The following is a 22,609-nucleotide window of genomic DNA, read 5'->3' as shown; positions in this document are numbered from 1 at the left end:
TGAACAAAGAAACTCTCCAACCTGATCTAACAGAGTAAGAACTTGAGGTATCAGGGCATTTATTAAGAATAAATAGAAAATAACATTTTAGGGGAAAATAACATTAGGGGAAAATGTATCAGTCTTTGAAGTCTGTATTTGTGTACATTTGAGTGAGAACTGTGCTTTTGAGGGGCTGAGGAGGTAGTGAAAGAAAGGATCATTTTGGCAAATCAAAAAGTATGTATAAAGAACTGAAATTGTCTTTTCCCTGGAGAAGGATAATTTCAGCTTTGTTTTGATGGAGAACCCCTGTGACCTTTTGGTGTAACTTGAATGTTCTGTCACTCTTCTAGGTTCTCAACCCTTTTTACATTTTCCAGTTGTTCAGTGTGATATTATGGATCACTGATGAGTATCACTACTATGCATTAGCAATTGTGATTATGTCTGTAATATCCATTGTTAGCTCACTCTACACCATTAGAAAGGTAAGATCAAGGAAAATGGATGCATTTTTGGCTTTTTACTCATTGCCTTATTTTTGTTATGAAATTGCCTACAAATCTTTTAAGAATTTTTCAGAGTTGTACAGATAGAATATTGCTATGCATTTTCTCTCTTCGAGCTGAAAGAATTTAGATTTATAGTTTTATTTGAGACCTTTGCAGCCTTTCCACGCTGATGAATTAATAGGTTGGCCTCAGACAACAAAAACACTCCCTTGCTTAAATAAAACCCGACACAAGTTTATGGACCAAGTTTTATTGACAGTAGTGATTCCATCTTGTATTGTTTCCTTGTTTGAAAAGGCCCTGCAGAACTCAGCCCCAGTGAAGCATATAGATTGTTAAACTGGTGATTCAGTTTGCTTTGTAGACTTAGCTGATGAGAATCAAAGTAGTAATTATCCTTAAATTGCAATCTCTGAATTCAGGCCAGGGACAAAAAAACCCCAAACAACTTGTACCTTAATTCAAGTTCATACAACTACTGCAGCTGTTACTTTTGTAAATGACCAAATGATTTTATAAGATTTTTACAGGACAGTGTATGTTTGCTTCCAGAATGCTGTTAAAATAGGAGTCTGTACAGGTTGATGTGCTCAAACTTTATTTGCCCATAAGTTTTCTAAACGATGTTCAAGAGAATGTTTTGAGTAGCATTTTGTTGTTAAAGAATGTTAGTAGAGAATCTCATCACTTCTACTGTAGAATGTGCATTTAGAAGAAGATAAGCTGTGCTTTTGAATAATGATTTTTTTCTCCCCTTTGCAGCAATATGTTATGTTACATGACATGGTAGCAGCTCACAGCATTGTAAGGGTTTCTGTCTGCAGAGGAAACCAAGGTAAATTTCACAGGTGGCTTGGAAGGTTGAATTTAAATTGCTCATGAAGTGTGACTGTAAAGTGGGTCTGCATCTGTTCTTTCTTTAATCAGCTGGAAATGCTTGCATTCCTTAGCAAAATTGCATGTGAAAAGAAGGTTAAAGTGGAATTTAGATAGTGTAATGTGTTCGGGGTTAACCTTCTAGATGCAATTTTCAGTGAGTATCAGGTTTGTTCTAGATTAGGTGCTTGTTCTATTGCTCTTTCTCATTTTCTACCATTCCACTTATGTAATAGGCATTCTGGTTTCTTTCCTAATTTAAAGATGTGCATGTGTTGGGTCTCCATTAACTTATTACCCAACAAGGGCTGCAAGATAATTTCTGAACTTCCCCTCATTTGGATATCACAGCAGTTAAAGGTGTGGTATCCAAAAGGTGTGATGCATGAGTTTGTTTTTAAGACATACATTGGTGTTGGATTCATGTCTTTATACTGAAGTTAAACTGTAGCTAATCATTAATATCTTTTGTATAAGCTCAATTCCTTTCATGTCATGATGCACTCTATCCATGTGCTCAGGAGTTTAATCTGTGGTGGAACTGGGGTTTATCAATGGCCTTTTCTTTATATTTTTAAAATCTCTTCATGCCATTAATTAAATCAAGTTGTACATTTTATTAATAGTTGTATTTGTCACCACCTGGATCTTGAGTGTGAGGATCTTTATCAGGTTTTATAGGTGGTGGCTCTTTTCAAGTAAACTTTTTTGTGTTCTAATACTCAGAAATAGAAGAAATCCTTTCCACTGACCTCGTGCCTGGAGATACCATGTTGATTCCATCCAACGGGACGATTATGCCGTGTGATGCAGTGCTGCTCAGTGGTACTTGTATTGTAAATGAAAGTATGCTAACAGGTAAAGTAAATTTGATACACAATGCTGCAGGGCTAAAGGTATTAGCTTATACCTGTGTGCATGTTTACTTGCAGTATGTTTTAGCAAAACTGAATATGTTTATTTTGTTTGAAATGTGTACGTTCTTACAATTACACATGTTCTGAGGCACTTAGGTACTTGTGTCAAGCTACCTAATACTGCTTGAAAACTCCAAAAACGAATGATTGTTTCTTGTTAAAAATTTTTCTTCTTGATAGTTTGTCTTCCTGCCTCTTAACTTGATGTTCTCAGTGCAGGTCAGAAGGCTGTTTCTTCAGAAATATTTTTCCCAAACTTGTAGCTTCTTCCAAAAATGAAGTAGTGAGTAGAATGTTCTACTGTATTTAAAACCACAAATTATTATCTCGAATTGTGCCTGCATACTCTGAAATCAGGTGTCTGATGTATTTAAAGGACAGCTTCAGTGACTAGGATGGACTTTGTTATTCCTAGGACAATCTGTCCAAATTGACAGCCTTTAGGAAATTTTAGTTCAGAGATTGTATATTCTATTGTGTTCAGTTTTTCTGAATATACTTGATCCTCTTGCTGTTGCTAGCACCTGATAAAAATTGATTGCTCCCCTAGCTTGAGTGCACTTGGTCACCAAAGGAGCTGAGAATAATTTTCTTCAGCTTCTAGCTTTTCTGAGTAAAGATGGGGGTGATGGTTTTCAGCGAGAGAAGGAAGCTTGTCCTGTTTTTTATTCTAATGAACTGTGTTTTATATCACTAACTGTCATTTGAAGTAAAGGGCACAGAAGCTCTATAAGGAAGTTAAAGGACTATAAGGAGTTAAATATCATTTGGGTAAGGTGAGAGACTACCTAATATGCTCAAAGGAAGATGACTTCCATAAGTCTGCCTGTGCTGCTGAAGTGAAATTATATTATTCTACTTGTAGTTGTGAATGAAAAAAATGTCTTTTCTTTTCTGATCTTGCTTAGAGACTTTCTTTCCTTTAAGGTGAAAGTGTTCCTGTCACAAAGATCAATCTGCCAAATCCTTCAGAGTATCCAAAAGCAGTGGGAGATGAGATCTACAGTCCTGAGGTGCACAAGCGACACACGCTGTTCTGTGGGACCAATGTCATCCAGACCCGCTTCTACACTGGGGAGTTGGTCAAAGCTCTGGTGGTGAGGACAGGTACTAATGGTTACCTTTATCCCTTGTTAATGTTCTACTCCTTTCTGTAGGTGTGTGTCAACTGGCTGATACTGCTAAACTTGGTAAAGGAATGTACCCCAAATAGCTTGATAAAAGTCTTAAAACTGATAAAACTAGAGGATGGTCTGAAGATTAACAGTTGGCAAGGAAAAAAGTCTTTAGCATCAATTTAAAACTTATTTGAATGTATTTTCTTGTCCTTTAGAGGTTTCTTTGTAGTGTGTTGGTTGAACTGCATGTGCCTCTTGGAGAAGGTTTGGCTGGATAGTGGGGAGCAGCTGATTGGATGGGTAGTGGGGAACAGCTGATTTTAGCAGAGTCATTCACAATGCCAAATGTTTTTCTTTACCTATAGTTATTTCAAAGTACATAACATTTAATTTAAAAATTCGTTTGATCTATCTACAGAAATGCTAATTCATCTGTTAGAGATCTGGTGTTAAATGTCTATGAAAACCAATTGCACAAGCTAGTATAATTGTGGGATTCTGCTTTACAAAGATTATCTTAAGAAAATTACCACAAAATAAATTAATGCAAGCTATAATCCAAGGTACAATAAAACAAATTAGAAGAAATTGGCCTGCATTAACTAGACTGCTACTTAAAGCAAGATTTCCAACTAATAACTTCATCCTAATTAGCTGTTTCTTACTCTGGTGTATTCTTTTCACCTTCTATTAGTCTGCTTTAGCAGTAAAAGTTCTGATTTTTTGTTTTATTCTCTTTCTTGAGACTTTTATTAGTCTTTTCTTTCAGATAGATATTTTCCTTCTGTTGAACACATCTGCCCTTTAATAATATATATCTGAACGTGTTTTGTTTCTTAAATCAATTTCATGTGCCCGGCAGGTGTGCATGTACAGCAGGGTGAGCCCAAACAGCAACAGAAATGAACTGCTGAAGGCAATGCCCTGAGCAAGGGCTCAGCCTTTGCTGTGGTGGCTTGCACACTGAAAAGCTGTCAGGGAGCTGTCACTAATGCCAGAAGACCTGGCATTGACATTGAGGTTGTAGTAATAGACTTTGAAGTGTAAGCAGATGAAAAACGTTTTGGGCACACAAAATTGGGCATTAATGTTGGCCTCTTTAAACGTCGAGGCAAAGTTCAAGGAGCGCCTTGGGATATCTGTTGGTTGTTCAACTGAGACCTTCAGAGGTTAGTCTTCTAGTTTAATTGTCAAAATGCCATCAGGAGGTGCCCTTCTCAGAAGATGACTCCCTGCACTGCAGTTTTTTCTGAGTTTTTCATTCTGGCTCTCAAAGGAACTTAAGTAGACCTGCCATTTAAGTATTTGATGTTGGACTCTGAATATCTTAATTTTCTTTTCTGCAAGGTCTGGCTTAATTAGACAATAAATATACCCACTAGCTCTGCACTGTGAGGGACAAAATGCAGTACAGCAAACTCTGCCATGCCAAACCATGTGAGGATTTGCTGCTGCTGCAGAGGAGGGGTTTGTTTGCATCAGCTGCATGTCCTTGCCGTAGGAGAGAAGCCCGTAGTATGATGTGCATATATAAGCACCTTAATTACAGTATTGCAAAACATCTGCTGCGGATATTGAGAAACAGCTGTAATGAAATTAGTAGCTTAAGGGTTTTATTGAGGTTTTTAATATATTTTAATAGCTTTGCTTTTGTTTGTATTTTTAAGAACTTACTCCTTTTTTATTTCTAGGCTTTAGTACTGCTAAAGGACAGCTTGTTCGTTCCATACTGTATCCAAAGCCAACTGATTTTAAGCTCTACAGAGATGCCTATTTGTTTCTCCTGTCTCTGGTGGTGGTAGCAGGCTTTGGATTTCTTTACACAATTGTCAATAGCATCTTAAATGAGGTATGTTTCCATTTCTGCTCCAGAACTGCCTTACTTTAGAAAAGTGGTGACCATGACTTCCATCACACTTCAGATGATGAGAAACTATTTGATTTAAAGTGAAAATTTTTTGTTCTATTTTATATCAATGAAATGAGACAAGGTTACTGAGACTGAAATTCAGCACAGAAGCAGAAGTTTAATATCTTACAGAGAAATTTGAGTTTTCCTTGGTTTCTCTTGACCCAATTACTAGATTTTTATCTTTGTTATATGTAACTATCTGACTTATAGTTGGAAGAAATAGGATACAGCCCATCTAAACATGCTGCAGGCAAAAAAGTCCTTATCAAGGAATAACCTGATAACTGTTTTTTGGTTTGTTTTATTTATTTTTTCTCTCAAAAAATTTTGCATTATTCAGCTTATGTTTTAAAGTAATACATTGCCAGGGAGAAAAGTGCAAATTTGAAGTTATGGGTTGTGGATAATTTAGGACTGGATTATTGTGGTTGCTGATGGTAGGTGAAGATTATGATAAATTTCTGGGCAATCCAGAACACACTGTACTGGGGAAAACAACGTGTGGCTTTTGCTCTTGGTAGCACATCAGTGGGATGGTGAATGTGTAAGCAGTGAATTCTGCTCGTTAACTCTGACCTCTGCTGCAGGTTCCAGCTCGTACCATCATCATCGAGTCCCTTGACATTATCACCATCACGGTGCCTCCAGCACTCCCTGCTGCTATGACTGCTGGCATCGTTTATGCACAAAGAAGGTTGAAAAAAATTGGCATCTTCTGCATCAGCCCACAAAGGATAAATATTTGTGGCCAGCTGAATCTTGTGTGTTTTGATAAGGTTAGGTGAATTTTGAAACCTTGCTACCTGAAGGAGCATTGTCTTAGAAAAGGGAGTTTGTATAGATAAAAAGGGAAAACTCATTATTTGTCATATAAGTTAGATGATTTGTGATCTGTTAGCTTCCAGGTATTCAGTGTTTACCATCTGCCAATTCTCCTAATTTAATCTGCTCTAAGAAGTTGTTGTAATTGAGCTGCTTTCTTATCTCAAAACTCCCAACTTACTACTGACACCTCAGAAATGTGAGAGTTAAGGCTTACTAAGAACTTTATTTAGCACACAAGCTTCTGAAAAACTCAGGTGTGAAGTCAGACTTGTTCTCATTTTCATTAATATCAATGAAAAGCTGAGTGAGTGTATTTTGTTATTATTTGTTAAACAAACATGAATGAAAGACAGTAATGCTGCTAGCCAGAATTCTTTGCTTTTGGCTATTTCCTAGATAAAATTTATTTTCCTCTTTTGATTTTATCTCAAATAATAAGTATAATACTAACTGTATTATTTCAACTGTAAGTACATTTCAGTTACTGTTTTAACTATATAAGATAGTACTAATGGTTTAGTGCCCATATTTCAGTGTCCTTAGTCTCTGAATATTGAGATGATGTGCTATCAGCTTTGGATTTTAAATGTCTGTTTCATTTGTCCTGTCTCCAGTGAGGAGCATGACTGCTTTGAATGTTTTTGAAAGTTATTTACCAGGTTTGGAACTTAATTACTAGCAAAAAGCAAGGGGAGATACTGTATTTTCTGTCCTGAAGTCTTGCTTTGTATGTGAAAACAAAAGAAAATTTTCTTAAATAGCTGCTAATTTTTGCTTTGCTGGAAGATAATTTGTTTCTGAAGGTTTTTTCTACATGCCATGCCCTTGGTCTCTTTTGCAGACTGGCACACTTACTGAGGATGGCTTGGATCTTTGGGGAATTCAGCGGGTGGAGAATGCTCGGTAAGGATGAGCTCGGGGCTGATAGCAAACATGATACTCATGTTGTACTGTAACAGCTTCAGCAGAATAGAATAGAAAATTCAGTGTGAGCTCATGTATGTTTACATTTTTGTAATGTGCTGTAGGAATGCCACTTGAACTGTGGCTTAGGTCTAGTGGAAGTTTAAACTCCCCAGCGAAGCTGAGGCAGAATTTTATTTTTTAGTCTGAGATCTCATCATGGTCATACTGCAAAACAGTTGCATATTTCTTTAATCCTGTCCTCCTAAGCAATGACTTTTTGGGCTGCTAAAATGAATTATCTTAGCTAATTAAGTTAAGTACTAAGTGATAAGAGGGCTTTGTATGAGAGATCAAACTAGACAAGGAAGGAATGAACACTGAGTGTTTGAAGGAGGAAAAAGTTGTGATAGTTTCTGAAGATTCCAGCCCAGAGTCTTAATTTGTTTTCCATGATGTGTGAAAACACAAGTGAAGGGACTTGTGCAGTCAATTTTCTTCTGTTAATCTAAACAAACCTTTTGAAGTGGCTCATAATAAATAATTATAGTGCTAAGTATATTATTACTTCATTGTTTCAGTTTCCTTTTGCCGGAAGAGAGGGCTTGCAGTGAGAGCTTGCTGAAGTCAGAGTTTGTTGCTTGCATGGCAACTTGTCATTCCCTTACAAAAATTGAAGGGGTGCTTTCTGGGGATCCACTTGATTTGAAGATGTTTGAAGCAATAGGATGGGTAAGTGCCTTTTGTCTCCTGAATATTGGATTATGAGCAAGTCCAAGTTAATGAATGTATAAATTAGTTGACTTTTTTTTAATACAGATTTTAGAAGAAGCAACTGAAGAGGAAACAGCCCTTCATAATAGAATCATGCCAACAGTGGTTCGACCTTCAAAACAACTTTCCCCAGAATCCAAGCAAGCAACAGATCAAGAAATGGTATAAAAACTCGAAACAATTGATATGAGTTAAAGAAACACATTTTACTATATGATAAAATTGAAATTGGTCAGAACTGTGAGGGTTTTGATGGCAAGGATACAACAAACCTTTACAACATTTAAAATGTTTAAACCATTGTTGAAGGTAGTGATTCAGTATATGCCCATTGCAAGGTGAGCAAAGTGAGTGTCAGCATTATTGCCTTTACTGATTAATTAAAAAGTACAGTAATGCTTTTTGAGCTTATGCCTTTTAATATTTGTATGTTACCAAATTCTTATGTTTTAATGAAATGCTTAGGTGTGCTCACCTTGCAGTTTCAGTTAAGACAATAATTTGTTAATGTCACTAAGTGCTGAGTAAAAAAACAAAATGTACTTAGCAAATGTTTCTTCTAGCTGTATTTTGAAGTATTTTTAAATATTTCACAAAGGGAAATTTAAAGCATGTGAGTGTATATGCAGATTATCACAGAGTAGGGTAGTGGGAGGGTGTAACAAGTCAGTACATTTGTATGAGTTGTATTTTGTAGTAGATAGAACTGCCTTTTGTTCAGGGTTCAGTGTACGTGCACAGCAGTAATTTCTGTGCAGCAGTTGATATCTGAACATTCTTGCAACTTAGTGCATTATTTTTTGGAGGAATATACTTAATAATAATGTGGCCTCATTCTGAAACACCATAGTACTTTAGTCATTTACAAAGGCTAAACAGTTTGGATGTGAAAGGTCTTGGTAATTCTAATCAAGCAATCAAGCTCTACAGTTCTACTGTGTTTCACTTAAAGTAAAGGATACTAAACAGATGCAGTATATTTATATTCAGCTTTTATGAAATCCATTGAAAATACAGTATGACTTCATACGGATTCGTGTTGAAATAATTTGTAGCTGAAGAAATACTCAAAATTGATATTTAGAGTGACTGTATATTTTTTTGTTTTTCAGGAGTTGTTTGAGCTGTCGGTAAGTATACTTTTTCATTTGGCACATACCTATTTTTCTGAAGATGGATGTGGATGTAACCCTTTTGTTCCTTCCTTCCTGTCTGGCACAGACTGGGTATGAAATTGGAATCGTGCGCCAGTTTCCATTTTCCTCAGTGTTGCAGCGCATGTGTGTCATAGCCAGGGTTCTAGGGGAAAAGAGAATGGATGCTTACATGAAAGGTGCCCCAGAGGTGATTGCCAGCTTGTGTAAGCAGGAAACAGGTAAAGGAGCAAATTTTTTTATTTCTTCTATAGCTCAGCTGAAATATGAATATTTTAATAACCCAAAACTTGATTTTTCTAAAGTTCCTGTTGACTTTGAGCGTGTCCTGGAAGACTACACTAAGCAGGGCTTCCGAGTTATTGCTCTTGCTCACAGAAAACTGGAGTCTAAGCTTACATGGCACAAAGTCCAGACTATTAGCAGGTAAGACTGGCTTCACTTTATTAATAAGTAAGAGATTTTAAAAGCTGCATGCTTTGAATTAATATGTAATGTGTATTTTTGTTTACATCAATTACTACTCTTCTTTAGCTTTTTTTGTCTTGGCATACATAGTTCTGTACATCCTTTAGTTGTGCCCTGGACACACCAGATAAGGAATTTTTTTTCTGCAATGAAGTGAATTCAGAGGATGAGCTTTAAGCTGGAAATGAACTGGAATATCATTTTTATGGTGTCTAATTTACATTATTGTGACAGAAAACCTTGTCTGATTTCTTTACTTGCACATACTTATATCATCTATGTTTATTAAGGATAATGGCTAGTGATGGAAATCCTATGCATGTTTGATGTAGTTTCTTTGTCTCCTAAAGGCAGCATGTCCATTTTCTCGTTGCAGAGGTTTGAAAAGTAGAAAGGTTTCTTCCTTCAAGTAGTAGAACCTCCTGTGAAATATTTTTCAGCTGGGCCTAGTTTTGTGGATAATGTCATCTTTCCCACAGTGCTTGAATGTGTAGTACAGCTATGAAAATGCCAACTTTGACTGTGTTCTTTTGTATCAGCCCTCTGTGCAAGGTGAACATTTAGCAAAGCAATGAGTTTTCCAGTTTCCGGTGTGAAAGTCTACAATAGCAGTAGAATACCCAAGACCTGTAAATACACTGACTTTTTAATGTAAACCAAAGGGAGTTAATTTCTCTGCCTAATTAGCTAGTGCCTATTAATCTTACATGCCTTTGTAAGAATGTGGTAGCTTTTATCTTAAGGTTCAGCTAAATTGGAAAAGAGATGTGTGCTATAAACATATCTTAATATTTGGTTTGTGAATGCATTTAGTTTCAGAGCAGGTTTTCTAGCTATAACCTATTTGAGACTGTAATTTCCTTTAGAAAGCATTCTCATGGAAAAAACTGAAAATTGTGCTTGAGAGGAAACAACACTTTCTCATACTGGTTTTCAAATAAAACAAGGGAAATAAGTTATTGTGATTATATCTTTCACACCACTTTTTATAAAGCGAATTACTTCATGGTTAAAAATACACATTCCTCTTTACTTTGATAAGCAGAAAATCAGGCTTTTAGAGCTGCATCTAATAATTGTAAATCTTAAAATCTTCTCTTGCTTGTCTCTTTTTCATCAGAGATGCTATTGAAAGCAACATGGATTTTATGGGGTTAATTATAATGCAAAACAAGTTAAAGCAAGAAACCCCTGCTGTACTTGAAGATTTGCATAAAGCCAACATTCGCACTGTCATGGTTACAGGTTAGCATGTAAACATTGATACTCAAAGATCCATCTCTTTCTTGTTTTAACTATGTGTATTAGTGTCAGTGGGTTTACACTGTGTTTATAGCAACAGGGAAGTTTAGAAACTTGTGAAAATATTCAGACTCCATTTTTTTTTTGTTTTTGGGTGCAAGTTGCTTTGGTAAGTCAGAGAAACCAGAAGAGGCTTTAATTCCACTTTGTAGTTTCTTCTCCCTAAGTATAAGCTACTTGATACTGAATTGGAGGATGAAAATCCTTAAAAGTCTTCCAAATCAGGCTAAGTGGAAGTCCTAGTCTGATTTTATGACTGAACTTACTTTGAGCAGGAGGTTGGACTGGATGTCCTGATGTTCCCTACCATTTTGATTTATACTATGAGAAGTCACTTTGTGTTTGATTTTTTCTGAGAGAATGACTTAGGTCCTTGTAAGCATTTTAGATGTCTGTGCTCAGTGTTTTTTATACGATATGTGTTTGCTTTTTAAATCACAGGTGTTGTGATTTTGGAATGTTTTGCTAAGCTAACAATACAGCTTTGTGTTTGCATGTTCTGTGACTGTAGAAAGCAGTATTTTAAATGGCTGTCTGTTTTCTGCCTGATTTTCCATATACACTAAGATTTGGTCAATAAGAGATCTTTATAGCTCCAAGCAGCAAACAAAATTCTTAGAGGAGGGGGTTTACCTGGGGGTTTCAGTGTTGTCTGTAGGTTGGTTTTTTCTGAGGTTGGCACTGGTATGTGGGGCAGTCCTTGTCATAGTTCTGTGCAGGCTTTGTTAGCTTTTTTCTTACAGGGAATATCAGCACATGATCTTGATGTTTTTCTGACTGAAACCCTTTAAAATGCTATTGTTTAACAGGGGATAACATGTTAACTGCTATCTCTGTGGCCAGAGACTGTGGAATGATTCTACCTCAGGATAAGGTCATTATTGCTGAAGCACTACCTCCAAAGGATGGGCAGGCTGCCAGGATCAACTGGCATTATGCAGATACCCTCGCAAAATGCACTAGTTCATCACCAGCCATAAACTCAGAGGTAATATGATATTATATTATTACATTCTATCACACATGTTAGAATGTAAGCTGTTAGTTTTACAGTCCTTTTTATGTTATTCTATTAAATAGTAAATCAGCTGTTAAGTGTCAGTTCAGCATTGATATACTGGTTAACTTTCAGATCCTCAAATACCTCAGACTAATAAAGCAGCTGGGGGAGGTAGTTTTTCAACTGTGATATGACATTTGACATTTCACTTGACAGGGGTTTTTTCCCCAACATTTCAATATGTCAAAACTTCTCTAGCTGCTTGTAGTTGAAACATTAAACTACATTTTCTTAGTAATATGTAAATGTGTATGAGTTGTTTTTTTTTTTTTCAAATTACCTTCTTATAAACCTAGTCATCTCTAGAAATACCCCTCTGAGTATTAGCTTGAAATGGCAAGGTGTCTGTGTATATCCATTACAGTATTAAACTACTTTTGATAGGATATTCCAGTTAAATTGGTCCATGAAAGCCTTGAGGATCTCCAGATGACAAAATACCATTTTGCAATGAATGGGAAGTCATTTGCAGTGATTTTGGAGCATTTTCAGGACCTGGTACCCAAGGTGAGCATTTCCCTTGAGTCTGGGCACTTTGAGTGGTGAGGAGCCTTTGCCCTGTGAGCATTAATAACTCTCCTGTCTTGCAGCTCGTGCTACACGGCACTGTGTTTGCTCGCATGGCGCCTGATCAGAAAACTCAGCTGGTGGAAGCTTTACAAAATGTAGAGTAAGTATTTGCTTAAGCATAGAAAGCAAGAGGGTTCAATGTGTTTGGTTTGATAGGAGACAAAAATTATGCATGCTCCTAGCTGTTTTGCCTAAAGAAAAATGCTGGGCTGAGAAAACTCCTTGTGTTGATAGATCAGCCTATTAGCTGATCTAATAGAATGAGAGGAGAGTAGTACCATCTGCTGGCTAGTTGGGAAAGTTTCAGACTTTTAATGAGGTTTTGAACGAGGAATAAGTGCATCAACTGACTGACATATTTTATAAATGCAGTTGCTTGGTTTATGAAACAAGCCCATCAAATGTCTTCTGTGTATTACAGAAGTATTATCAGGATGACTTCTGTTTACATTGGTCAGTATGTGACTGTTGGTGTCAGGCCTTGCAGCTTTACAAAATATTACAGAAGTGTCATTGCCTAGAGCAAAGATTCTTTAGACCACATTGGGATGATAGAGAGTTAATTAACCATTATTGCTTTGATTGACCTGTCATTGTCATGTTACTTTTCTACTTCCTTATATGTATAACAGCAACAGTAATTGATTTCAGCATTAATGATCACCCATTGTTATGCAAACCCTGAATAACTGAAATATAGAAGTAATTAATGAAATAAGCTAAATGGACCATGGTTGGAGAATGATCCAGAATGCTGATATCTGTTTTGCTTTTGTAGTTACTATGTGGGCATGTGTGGAGATGGAGCAAATGACTGTGGGGTAAGTATATTTTTATTTTCCATACAGAACCATTCAGTTAAATGGTACAGCTGAAGGCAAGTTCTAAAATGGTCTCTATTTCAATGTTACCTGGCAGGCACTGAAGAGGGCACATGGTGGTATATCTCTGTCTGAACTTGAGGCTTCTGTGGCATCACCATTCACTTCCAGGACACCCAGTATTTCCTGTGTGCCAAAGCTGATCAGGTAATGCCACTGACCGTGGACTTAAATGTGTCTGTGTAACTCATCTTGCATGCTCTATTTTAGTATATATTTGATGCTGCAGGAAACCAGTGTGAATTACAGAATACATACATTTTAGTGGTTCTTTTTCTTTACCAAAGGTACTCAGTGCAAAACCCTGCCATAGCATGATTTACTATTTTGTTGTAAAATCCTTTGTCCATAAAAAGTTTAATTTTTCAAAGCATGACCAAGCTTCTACGCATTAGTCTTTAATTTTGTCTTAGTCACTTTGCTAGTTTCCATAAAGGCTGTGTGTAATTGCAAAGATAATTGCTCTGCACCATACAAAGTAGAAGGCAAATTCTCTAAATAGGGTTTGACCAATTTGTTGACTCTAGAATTGGAAATTAGGTAATGATTTTGGATAATGGTCAGCCAAAGAAGAATCTAGGGGTCTGTGGGGAAATAATGAAGTAATGCGTTATCAGAAACATTTCTGAAGTCAGCAGCTCTGTGGCTGACTGTGTTTATTCAGTCCATGCCGTAAATTAATGCTTCATAGATGCTTGTGTAAAAAGACATTCATTTAAAAACCTCTGTTGAAAACCACATGAAGTCCAAAGAGGACTGGTTAGGTGGTGGCTGAGTTCAGAAGACAGACCCACAATTTGATGTTGGGGGAAGTGTACCATTCTGACTCCTGTTTCTCTCATGTCTGTAGCCTCATGTCCCTCAAAGGGTTTGCTGGTGTGTCTAATTGCAGCTAGCAATTTGGTAGGCAGAACTGAACTGCTTGCACAGAAAGCTTTGTAGTTACATGATTCCATCTGTTTTGACAGGGAAGGCCGTGCTGCTTTAGTAACTTCCTTCTGTGTGTTCAAATTCATGGCACTATACAGCATCATCCAGTACATCACTGTTACTCTGCTGTATTCTGTAAGTATTCTGTCAATACCTATGCAGTGTCAGCATAATTCAGAGATTTGAAAGTTGATAGATATTGAATACAAATTATTGCAAGTCCCTTTGAGTACAATGTATGCATTCAAAAATACATTTAGACTGAAAGTGTTGTTAATATTTTGGGGTTTTTTTCATATTAACTGTACAAAATACATGGTAGTATCTGTTTAGAAAAGGCAATAACCAATGACTGAGAAAAGAAAGTCTCTACAGTAGGAAGACCAAATAAGCATATATACAAAGCAAAAATACAGGTTTCAGTTATTTTAAAATTTTTCAGCATTTTGAATTAGCCTAACTTATTTTAAAGGGCAATGCATTCATTTTATGTTAGAATTTAAAGAAACTGGAAGTACTGATTTGGCTGGGTGGGGGGAAGCATAATGGAATGTTTCCTGTTAGTATGGTTGGTTTCACAATAATGGCATGTGGTAGAAATCCTGTATTTTAATTTGTGTTCTGAGAAGGTAAAGATGCAGAGTTTTAAGGGACTTTTGAGGTGGAAATTTTCACAGCTGTATGAGTACATAGTGAGGCTATGGTGTTGAAAGAGCTGTAGGCCTAAGCTGTTATTGCATTGGTATGTAAGATTCAATAATATCATTTGGTTACAAACCAATTTCAATTACAAATAGCTTGTCCATCTTGAAAAGGTTGTTTCATACTGTGATACTTCAGGTATTATTCTGTGAATTGCAGAGTATTCAGGACTCCTGCAGGTAAAGGAGGCCAGTTTGACAGGACACTCTCTTGTTTATAGAGGGAAATTCAAAGAATTAATGTGTAAAATTGTCAGTATAAACTTTTTGGGTGGTGTGAAGGAATTACCAATCTGTCATTTGTTGTTTCTCCAGATCCTGAGCAATTTGGGAGATTTCCAGTTTCTCTTCATTGATTTGGCAATCATTTTGGTGGTTGTCTTCACTAGTAAGTACTGTACTGAATTACCATTGTGGCTCCTGTGAACCACTTTTTGCTTGGTCAGATTTTCTTTAATATCTAATTACATGTGGTTTTGAGAAAACACTGTGACATACAATGAAGATATTATTACTATTACATCTATGCATTAAGAAAGCCAAACCACAATCTGAAATTTGTGAAATGTCCTAAAACAAGAAGCAGGTTGTGGGCATGACCTCGGGGAACTAAGTCTTCACAGGACAGGGAGTTGGTTTTGGAATCAAAACAGGAGTCATTGCAATATCATCTTGCTCAAATGTTTTGATTCCTTGCATTCTTATTTTGAACTTCTGTCCACAAAATGTTACACTCAAAGTATTGCTGTTGAAACATCTGATTTCACATACATGCCTAGCATTCAATTCACTGGCTAACAGTAGAATTCCGTTTTCAAATTTAATAAAAGCATCTTAATTGAAGCAATGGCAGTCCAAAAGTGAGGAGGCAAGCTGTAAGTCCTTGCAGACAAAGGGAATTTGGCCAGACACTGCTAATTCCTTAAGTCTGATGGCTGCTTCTGTCCCCTGCTATGCTGTGCGGCTGGGGAACCAGCCTGTAGAAGGCACTATGGTGTTGTTCTAGGGTTCTATGATTTTTTCAAAGTGGTTTCACATTTGCAGTTCTGGACTAAATTTTAAAGTGATGTCATGAGCAAGCCATTCTAATCCCACAGAATGTGAACAGGATAACTCTTGAAAACCATAATGATGCAATGTGTCATTTGTTTTTTGTTCTCTCTGCAGTGAGTCTGAACCCTGCTTGGACAGAGCTTGTTGCACGAAGGCCTCCATCAGGTCTTATCTCAGGTCCACTTCTGTGTTCCGTGTTGTCTCAGATCATCATCTGCCTTGCTTTCCAGACCTTGGGGTTCTTCTGGGTCAAACAGCAGTCCTGGTATGAGCCTTGGACACCAGACTCTGAGTAAGTGTTTCAGTGGCTCTGTGCAGGATACAGTAGTGATTGGAAAGCTATAGGCAGTAATGCTCTCTTCTTTCTTGACCACTGCCCCCACCGTGGGGACTTTGAAAATAAAGCTTCTGTATTGCAGCTTGTTAGTTTGCTGATTTTCTGTGAAAAAATATATGGGAGCTACCCAGTGGCTGAAAAACAAAATTGGGTCAGAGTCAGATGGCTTGGTCTAATGACTCTTCAGCTTTGAGACAGTTGAGGTAGAAATTTGAAATTTATGGTTCTATCTATTCTATCTCTTTCATATTATAAAGCTTTGCTTTCCTGTTAGAGTTACAGTAAATCAAATTAATATTTTTGAAAATAAAGAGGTGTTTTAATTTTATTTTTTTAGATTGCAGTATTTCCTTACCTGTCTGTTAAGTCTGTCTACAATGATAGTTTTAAAACAGTTTATGTAGAAAATTTACAAACTGGCAGCATAAAAGAACTTGAAGCTTTGAATTCACAAAAATTGCCACCTCCCTGCCACAGTTTTGAGTTACTTCTTACTACCTGTAATATTTCTCAAGTTAAGCTTTTTTACTACTGTAGAATTTTTTCTGTCATTACTTTTGTAAATAAATGGGCCCTATTTGCCTCTTCTCCATAACTCCATGTTCAATGTTTTTGTGTTGCAGTGCATGTAATGTGTTGGACGCCCAGAACACCAGCTCTGCACACCATGGGAATGAGACTGTTCATGATGAACATTACATTAAAAATTATGAAAACACAACTTTGTTTTTTATATCCAGCTTTCAGTACCTCATAGTGGCAATTGTCTTTTCTAAAGGAAAGCCTTTTAGACAACCATGCTACAAAAATTGTAAGTCCTTTCTTAGTATATACAGTTCCAAATAAAATTCCCAAGTTACTGTGCCCTTGTTAGCAATTCTGTTGTGCCACTTCAGAAGCAATAGTGTTGCTAGCAGATCATAGTGGAGTTATCCTCTTATCTAATCACAGCTAGAAATAAAGAAATACTAAACTGTAAGGAGAAATTTGTGTTAATAGTTGCTTGATTTGTAGACATGTATGTGTCTGTATATTTCAAATCCACAAGTGAGCCAGTGAGGAGGAGTCAGGCCTTCTCTTTATGGCTATCAGCACAACTAGTATTGCTCCAATACTGGAGGGGGTTTAGGGGGAAAAGAGAAGTTGTTTCCAGGCAGTGATAAACACATGATGCATATTAAAACTGTCTAAAACTTTCAATTGTGAGATGGTCCAATTAAAATATTCTTTTCTTCTTTTGCAGTTCTGTTTGTTTTATCTGTTATAGTTCTTTATGTCTTCATATTTTTCATCATGTTGCATCCTGTTGAAGCTATCGACGAATTTCTGGAGGTGAGAGTCAGCACATCTCAGGTGTGTCAGCTTCCTCAGGAAACTGGTGGGCTGCCTTTGGGACAAGCATGAGCCCTGCAGACCTTTAGCTTCACATCACTGGCTGGGGAAGGGAGAATTTATAATGCTGAGTGTTTTGGATGTGTGTTTACTTCACATGTGTGTTTCTAATCTCTGGTAACTTGTTTCCACAGCTTGTGTGTGTGCCACCAGAGTGGCGCCTAAGAATTGTCATCATTGTTATTCTAAATGCACTTGTGTCTGTGCTGACAGAGGTAAGAAATCCACAGGGAAAAATACTTCTCTTTTAAGTGCTTCTTTTTGCAGGGTGCATGTTTGTCTTTTATTTAGATCACTCTTCACAACATGCCAGTATGAGTGGCTACTGTTTTCTTGTTAAGTGTGTATTTCTACAAATGTCCTTGTAAGCTAGATTTAAGGTGTCAAGACTTTGTGTCTAAAGTATAATTTTAAAATCTTTTTTATTAAAAAATTGGGGCAGGGAGAAAGTCAAAAGACTTAATAATTCAACTATTTCGTATTAAAATACTCCATTTTTATTTTCTGTTTTATTTTCTGTTACTTCAGAATAACAACATACAAAAGAACTATCTAAAATCCTTAGGGGAGCCCCCCTTCCTTCATTTGGATTGTACACATAGCTTATTGTTTAGAATTATGCAGTTCTGTCTGATATGATGAAAGCCCAGAAGTAGAGATGTTCATGCCAATCAGCTTTTGCCATCATTGAGCTTGTCTGAAGTCAATCACTGAAGTCAATGTTGACTTCTTCTGCTATAATTCCGGAGTTAATGTATGCAGAAACATGCCCTACCTTTCATCCAGGTGCCTTGTTTTTGTTTCCAAGAATCAAAGTTGGACAAATAAATCTTCCAGAAGAAATCTGTATTCAGTCAGTTATTTATTCCTGTGGTTAGTTTTTCTCCATGTGTGATTTCCAACCTGAATATGTGTGGGTTTTGGTTGCAGTCATGAGTCACTTTTTTCCTGCAAGATGAAAAGACCTTCCAGCATTATTTAGTGCACACTGCAATTATCTGTTTTTACTGTGTAACATTTTCTACAGCTTCTAATCATTATTTCCATTACAATGTGAGGGATTGCTACCAATGTAATCAGTATAATACTTCCTTGGATCATATAATTTTGGTCTTCAAAGAGTACTGCAGCATTAATATTCTGTCCAATTGACATGTTTTTTCCCTTTATTAGTGACCTAGTAAAAACTAACTCAAAGGGTTTTTTTTAGATACTTGAATCAAAATTACCAAGGTGTTTTGTGTTTAAAATGTTGTTCCAAATAGAATTTGCAAAATATGCTCTTATGTTGCTGCCTATTGGAACATGGTTTTGTGTTTTCACATGGCAGGCAACAACTTTTCCAAAACGTGTCAGTAGATACTAATTTTCTTGGCCTCTTGTCTTGTTGTTAACAAGTTTATCCACTATTAAAGCTCCTGTGCCTTTCTTACATTGTCCTGTATGTACTCTAGCTCTTCCTCTGATGATTTTTCTTTATGGTCTTGAATTCTTTCATTTTTCTGTAGTAGTGAATGCGTAATAGTTTGGGCTTTTCTGGCTTTCTTTTATTTGTGAAAAGTCAAATTTTATGTATTTTGCCGTCTTTACCACTGAAACAAAACAGCTACTCTGAAGCTTCAGAATCATGGCTCTTTTTGTCTTCTGATAAAATTAAAACAAACCTCCTAGACAGAAATATTTTTTCCAATTCAGTTTCAGTTTTCAGTCCAGTGATAAAGATTACTGAGGGAAATACATTTACCATCTATCTGCTTGAAAATTCCTTTGTTCTGCAGGTGATCCTGTAACTTCTATAGAATCTGGTGCTGTTTCTGTTCTGGATGTGTAAGGGCTCCAGTAGGAAGTCTGTACAGTGTGCCAATCCATGTATCAGCACGTGGCTCTGAGGACAAATGGTTCTCCTCTGGTTTAAATATGTGTTCATCAGGTTCCACTTCTGGGCCTTGTTGGTTGTCACATCAGCCTGAAAACTTGTGAATTTCTACTAAACATCACCTAAGCACTAGAATTACCTGCAGACTGTGTTCTTTCACCCACTATTTCAAACCTCACCCCACTCTTTTTCCTATGGAGGTTTGAGTTAGCATCTTTGCGCACGTCAGTCATTTAACTTTCATTACCAAAACTGCAGGGGTGATTTGACACATTTCTTCTAAACAGCCTTCCCTATTTATCTTGTTGCCTATACTTTGGTAATAAAATAGAAGTACCTACTTCTTTGCACTAATTGTGTGGGCTGTTATGCTCTCTCTTAAACCAAGTTTCTCCCACTTTGCAAGTATAAGTTGAATGCTTTGTTTTGGCAGATGAGTTGTTTTACTGTTCAGCAGGTGTCCCAACAGAACTGTTGTGTAGCAATCCTCAAATCCCAAACCTTGTTTTACAATATACACTTCACCTTCCATAACTGATGCCCACCTCTTGAACTGCATTTGCCCAATTCCAGCAGTGTTACTCTACACTCTCTAAAGCTTTGTCATGTGGTGCCAGCTCCCTGGGTCCAGTGTGCTGTGTAGAAATCCCAGGCTGTTTCTTTCCTTCACTTCAAGTATAGCTCATTGTCTTTCTCTCCTTGTGTGCCTGGCTGGATTTTCTGCTCCCTCCACTTTTCACTACAGACCTGTGCCACAGGTCACATTCTGAGTATCTGGGAGAGGCCACTGGTGGCAGCTCCTTCCATCTTTTAACAAGGTACCCTGTATTTCACCTGGAGTTTGTTCTGCTGAGAGCTGTCCCTCAGTAATGCCTCTTTAAGTGTCTCACAATTATGAGATACATGAGGATGGGATCTTCCTTAGTCACACTTGCCAGTGTGACACTGTTGTGTCACGCTATGATCATATGTAGTTTTGTCATTGCTTCTACAACAGGAGTAATTTCTGACTGTGGTTGTTTTCTGTTTGTTTTCTGAAATGCTGTGAAAAGCTTTTGCTCCTTCCATGTGGGTGCCAGACTAGGATCACAAAGCATGCAGATTCCTTCTACCATATGATAGAAAATATTGCACAACAAAGGCAGATCCTAGCAGCTGTTCCTCCTCACCCCTGATGCCTGGTATAGACATGCTTAAACCAGACTGGCTTCAAAAATGAACATCTAACAAGCTGAAGATTTGTTGGCTGATGCTTTATAAAAGCACTGTCAAATTGTGGTACATAACAAAATCATAAGCATTATAAAAATCTGTTACCAAAGTCTGACTAATCAGCTCCCCATTTTCAGTGGCAGCAGTTAGTCAGATGTTAGAAATGGAATCTGTCCAAGGATCAGAGTTGTAGGCTCGAGGCCATGGAAGGTGCAGGTTCACACCTGCGTTGTCAGATTGGCTCAAAGCTCCTGAGTCCGCCCATGCAGCTGTATGAGGATAACCAGATGTGCTCAACATACTGTTCAAATTCTGCCCTCTTTTAAAACCATGGAATTACACATACCATTGTGTGTATTTCCTTTATTCCTGCTGGTGGCCCAGCTTTACCACCCCACTGCTACTTTTCTGAGAATGTCACTAGTTTAGAACAGACTATGTAAAAAGGATAACTCCAAGATTGTTTATGGGGAAACTGCTCTAAGCACTCATGTCTTCATGTGGTGCTTTCACAGGTTTTTAGAGTATTGAAACACATGTGTATTTATGTTTTTTACCCATAGAGATGGATGCAGATTTGGTCATTGTTGCTGTTGATTTTAGAGTACCTGTTCATATTCTTAAATTTTGTGTGAGCACTTTAAGAATGGAAATGTTTATCACAAAAGTACCAAAAGTAGCATAAACCCTCCATTTTGCTCACCACTGAATTAGTTATGGCTAACCCACTGTTTCAGGTTTTATTTGTAATGTGCACACTAACAACAATTGATCATTAGTTTCTTTAACTCTTCCCACTCACTGTAATGTCTCACAGAATGTCCTCCTTGATATGATCCTTTGGAAGGTTGTGTTCAATCGAGACAAACAAGGAGAATCTCGCCTCACCATACCCCAGCCGCCTCAGGTTGGAGACGAGTATTTTGCTGTCCTCATTTCAGTGCATGTGGATTAATTTGGTTTTGTCTCTTATCTATAAGTGTCTGTTGCCTTATCTTTAGCTTAAGTCTGCCTAAATTAAATTTCATTAAAAGCAAAGGCTTCTGGGTTTATATTTTTTTCTGTATTGGCACTTAAAGACTTCAGTGAGTGTGTGTGCAAGAACGGTGAAACAAACCTAGAGTATTGCTTTAAGACTTTTCTCACTTCATTTTTAGTTTCCACATCAGCAAATTTTTTGGTGTCACAAGTTAGTACACTTGGACTGGGAACATCTTGATTTGCTTAGAAGCAATGAAAGTAAATTATTTGGTTTAGAGTTCTGGGCCCTTGTCTGAGAGCAGTAATTTTCAGCATGTACAAATGAAACAAAACAAGATGGCAAATGAAAATACACTATTACTGTTTCAGATGGTTTAGGACACTGAAAGGTTTTTCAGGTGACCATGAATTTTGCTCTGGTCTGCCCCTTCTGCATGAAGGAAATCTATGTGAATCCCATAAAAAACAGCTCTACTTTAAGCCTGTTTTACTTTTTGCCTTATTACTTTTGGCCGATTATACATTTGTGCTTGCTAGAATTACAGTGGTTTATTTCTCAGCACTAAATTTTATTAAATATATTCACTTCAGATTTACATTTGTCCTTTTGAGCCTGTTGTAGAACAAATTGTCTTGTGGTTGCTGAAGAATGGAAACTGTGCTCAAGGCTCACATTTGTTTCAGTTCACCAATTGACAGACATTTAGAGCATGATGAAAACTATAGAATATATTACTATTAAAATGTCAGCCCTGTAGACTATAGGTGGTCTCTGAGACATGAGAGGGATTCATTCTCAAGAATGAGAAATGGTGTTTCTCCTCCCCAGCTAATTTAATTACATGCTTTTAAGACTGGGAGAGGAAACATAGG

At 37.1% G+C, this 22,609-nt stretch overlaps 1 protein-coding gene across 1 annotated transcript in view; it reads left to right on the top strand.

Annotated features, from left to right (window-relative positions):
* Positions 1-22,609, top strand: part of ATP13A3 (ATPase 13A3) — a 51,645-nt gene that overhangs the window by 26,551 nt on the left and 2,485 nt on the right. Inside the window, exons 9-33 of the mRNA XM_059479029.1 lie at positions 336-470; positions 1,257-1,329; positions 2,097-2,228; positions 3,215-3,394; positions 5,097-5,254; positions 5,905-6,093; positions 6,984-7,045; positions 7,627-7,777; positions 7,865-7,981; positions 8,932-8,949; positions 9,041-9,194; positions 9,279-9,399; positions 10,562-10,686; positions 11,553-11,731; positions 12,188-12,310; positions 12,394-12,473; positions 13,152-13,194; positions 13,292-13,401; positions 14,223-14,319; positions 15,201-15,273; positions 16,053-16,230; positions 16,899-17,086; positions 17,519-17,607; positions 17,802-17,882; positions 21,573-21,662. Of these exons, the coding sequence (XP_059335012.1) occupies positions 336-470; positions 1,257-1,329; positions 2,097-2,228; positions 3,215-3,394; positions 5,097-5,254; positions 5,905-6,093; positions 6,984-7,045; positions 7,627-7,777; positions 7,865-7,981; positions 8,932-8,949; positions 9,041-9,194; positions 9,279-9,399; positions 10,562-10,686; positions 11,553-11,731; positions 12,188-12,310; positions 12,394-12,473; positions 13,152-13,194; positions 13,292-13,401; positions 14,223-14,319; positions 15,201-15,273; positions 16,053-16,230; positions 16,899-17,086; positions 17,519-17,607; positions 17,802-17,882; positions 21,573-21,662 (2,946 nt within the window). The remainder of the gene's footprint in view (positions 1-335; positions 471-1,256; positions 1,330-2,096; positions 2,229-3,214; positions 3,395-5,096; positions 5,255-5,904; positions 6,094-6,983; positions 7,046-7,626; positions 7,778-7,864; positions 7,982-8,931; positions 8,950-9,040; positions 9,195-9,278; positions 9,400-10,561; positions 10,687-11,552; positions 11,732-12,187; positions 12,311-12,393; positions 12,474-13,151; positions 13,195-13,291; positions 13,402-14,222; positions 14,320-15,200; positions 15,274-16,052; positions 16,231-16,898; positions 17,087-17,518; positions 17,608-17,801; positions 17,883-21,572; positions 21,663-22,609) is intronic.

Source organism: Ammospiza nelsoni, chromosome 10, assembly GCF_027579445.1.
Source record: "Ammospiza nelsoni isolate bAmmNel1 chromosome 10, bAmmNel1.pri, whole genome shotgun sequence".
NCBI classification, from domain to species: Eukaryota; Metazoa; Chordata; class Aves; order Passeriformes; family Passerellidae; genus Ammospiza; species Ammospiza nelsoni.
Note: the sequence above shows the minus strand (reverse complement) of the source record. Positions and strands in the feature narration are given on the sequence as shown.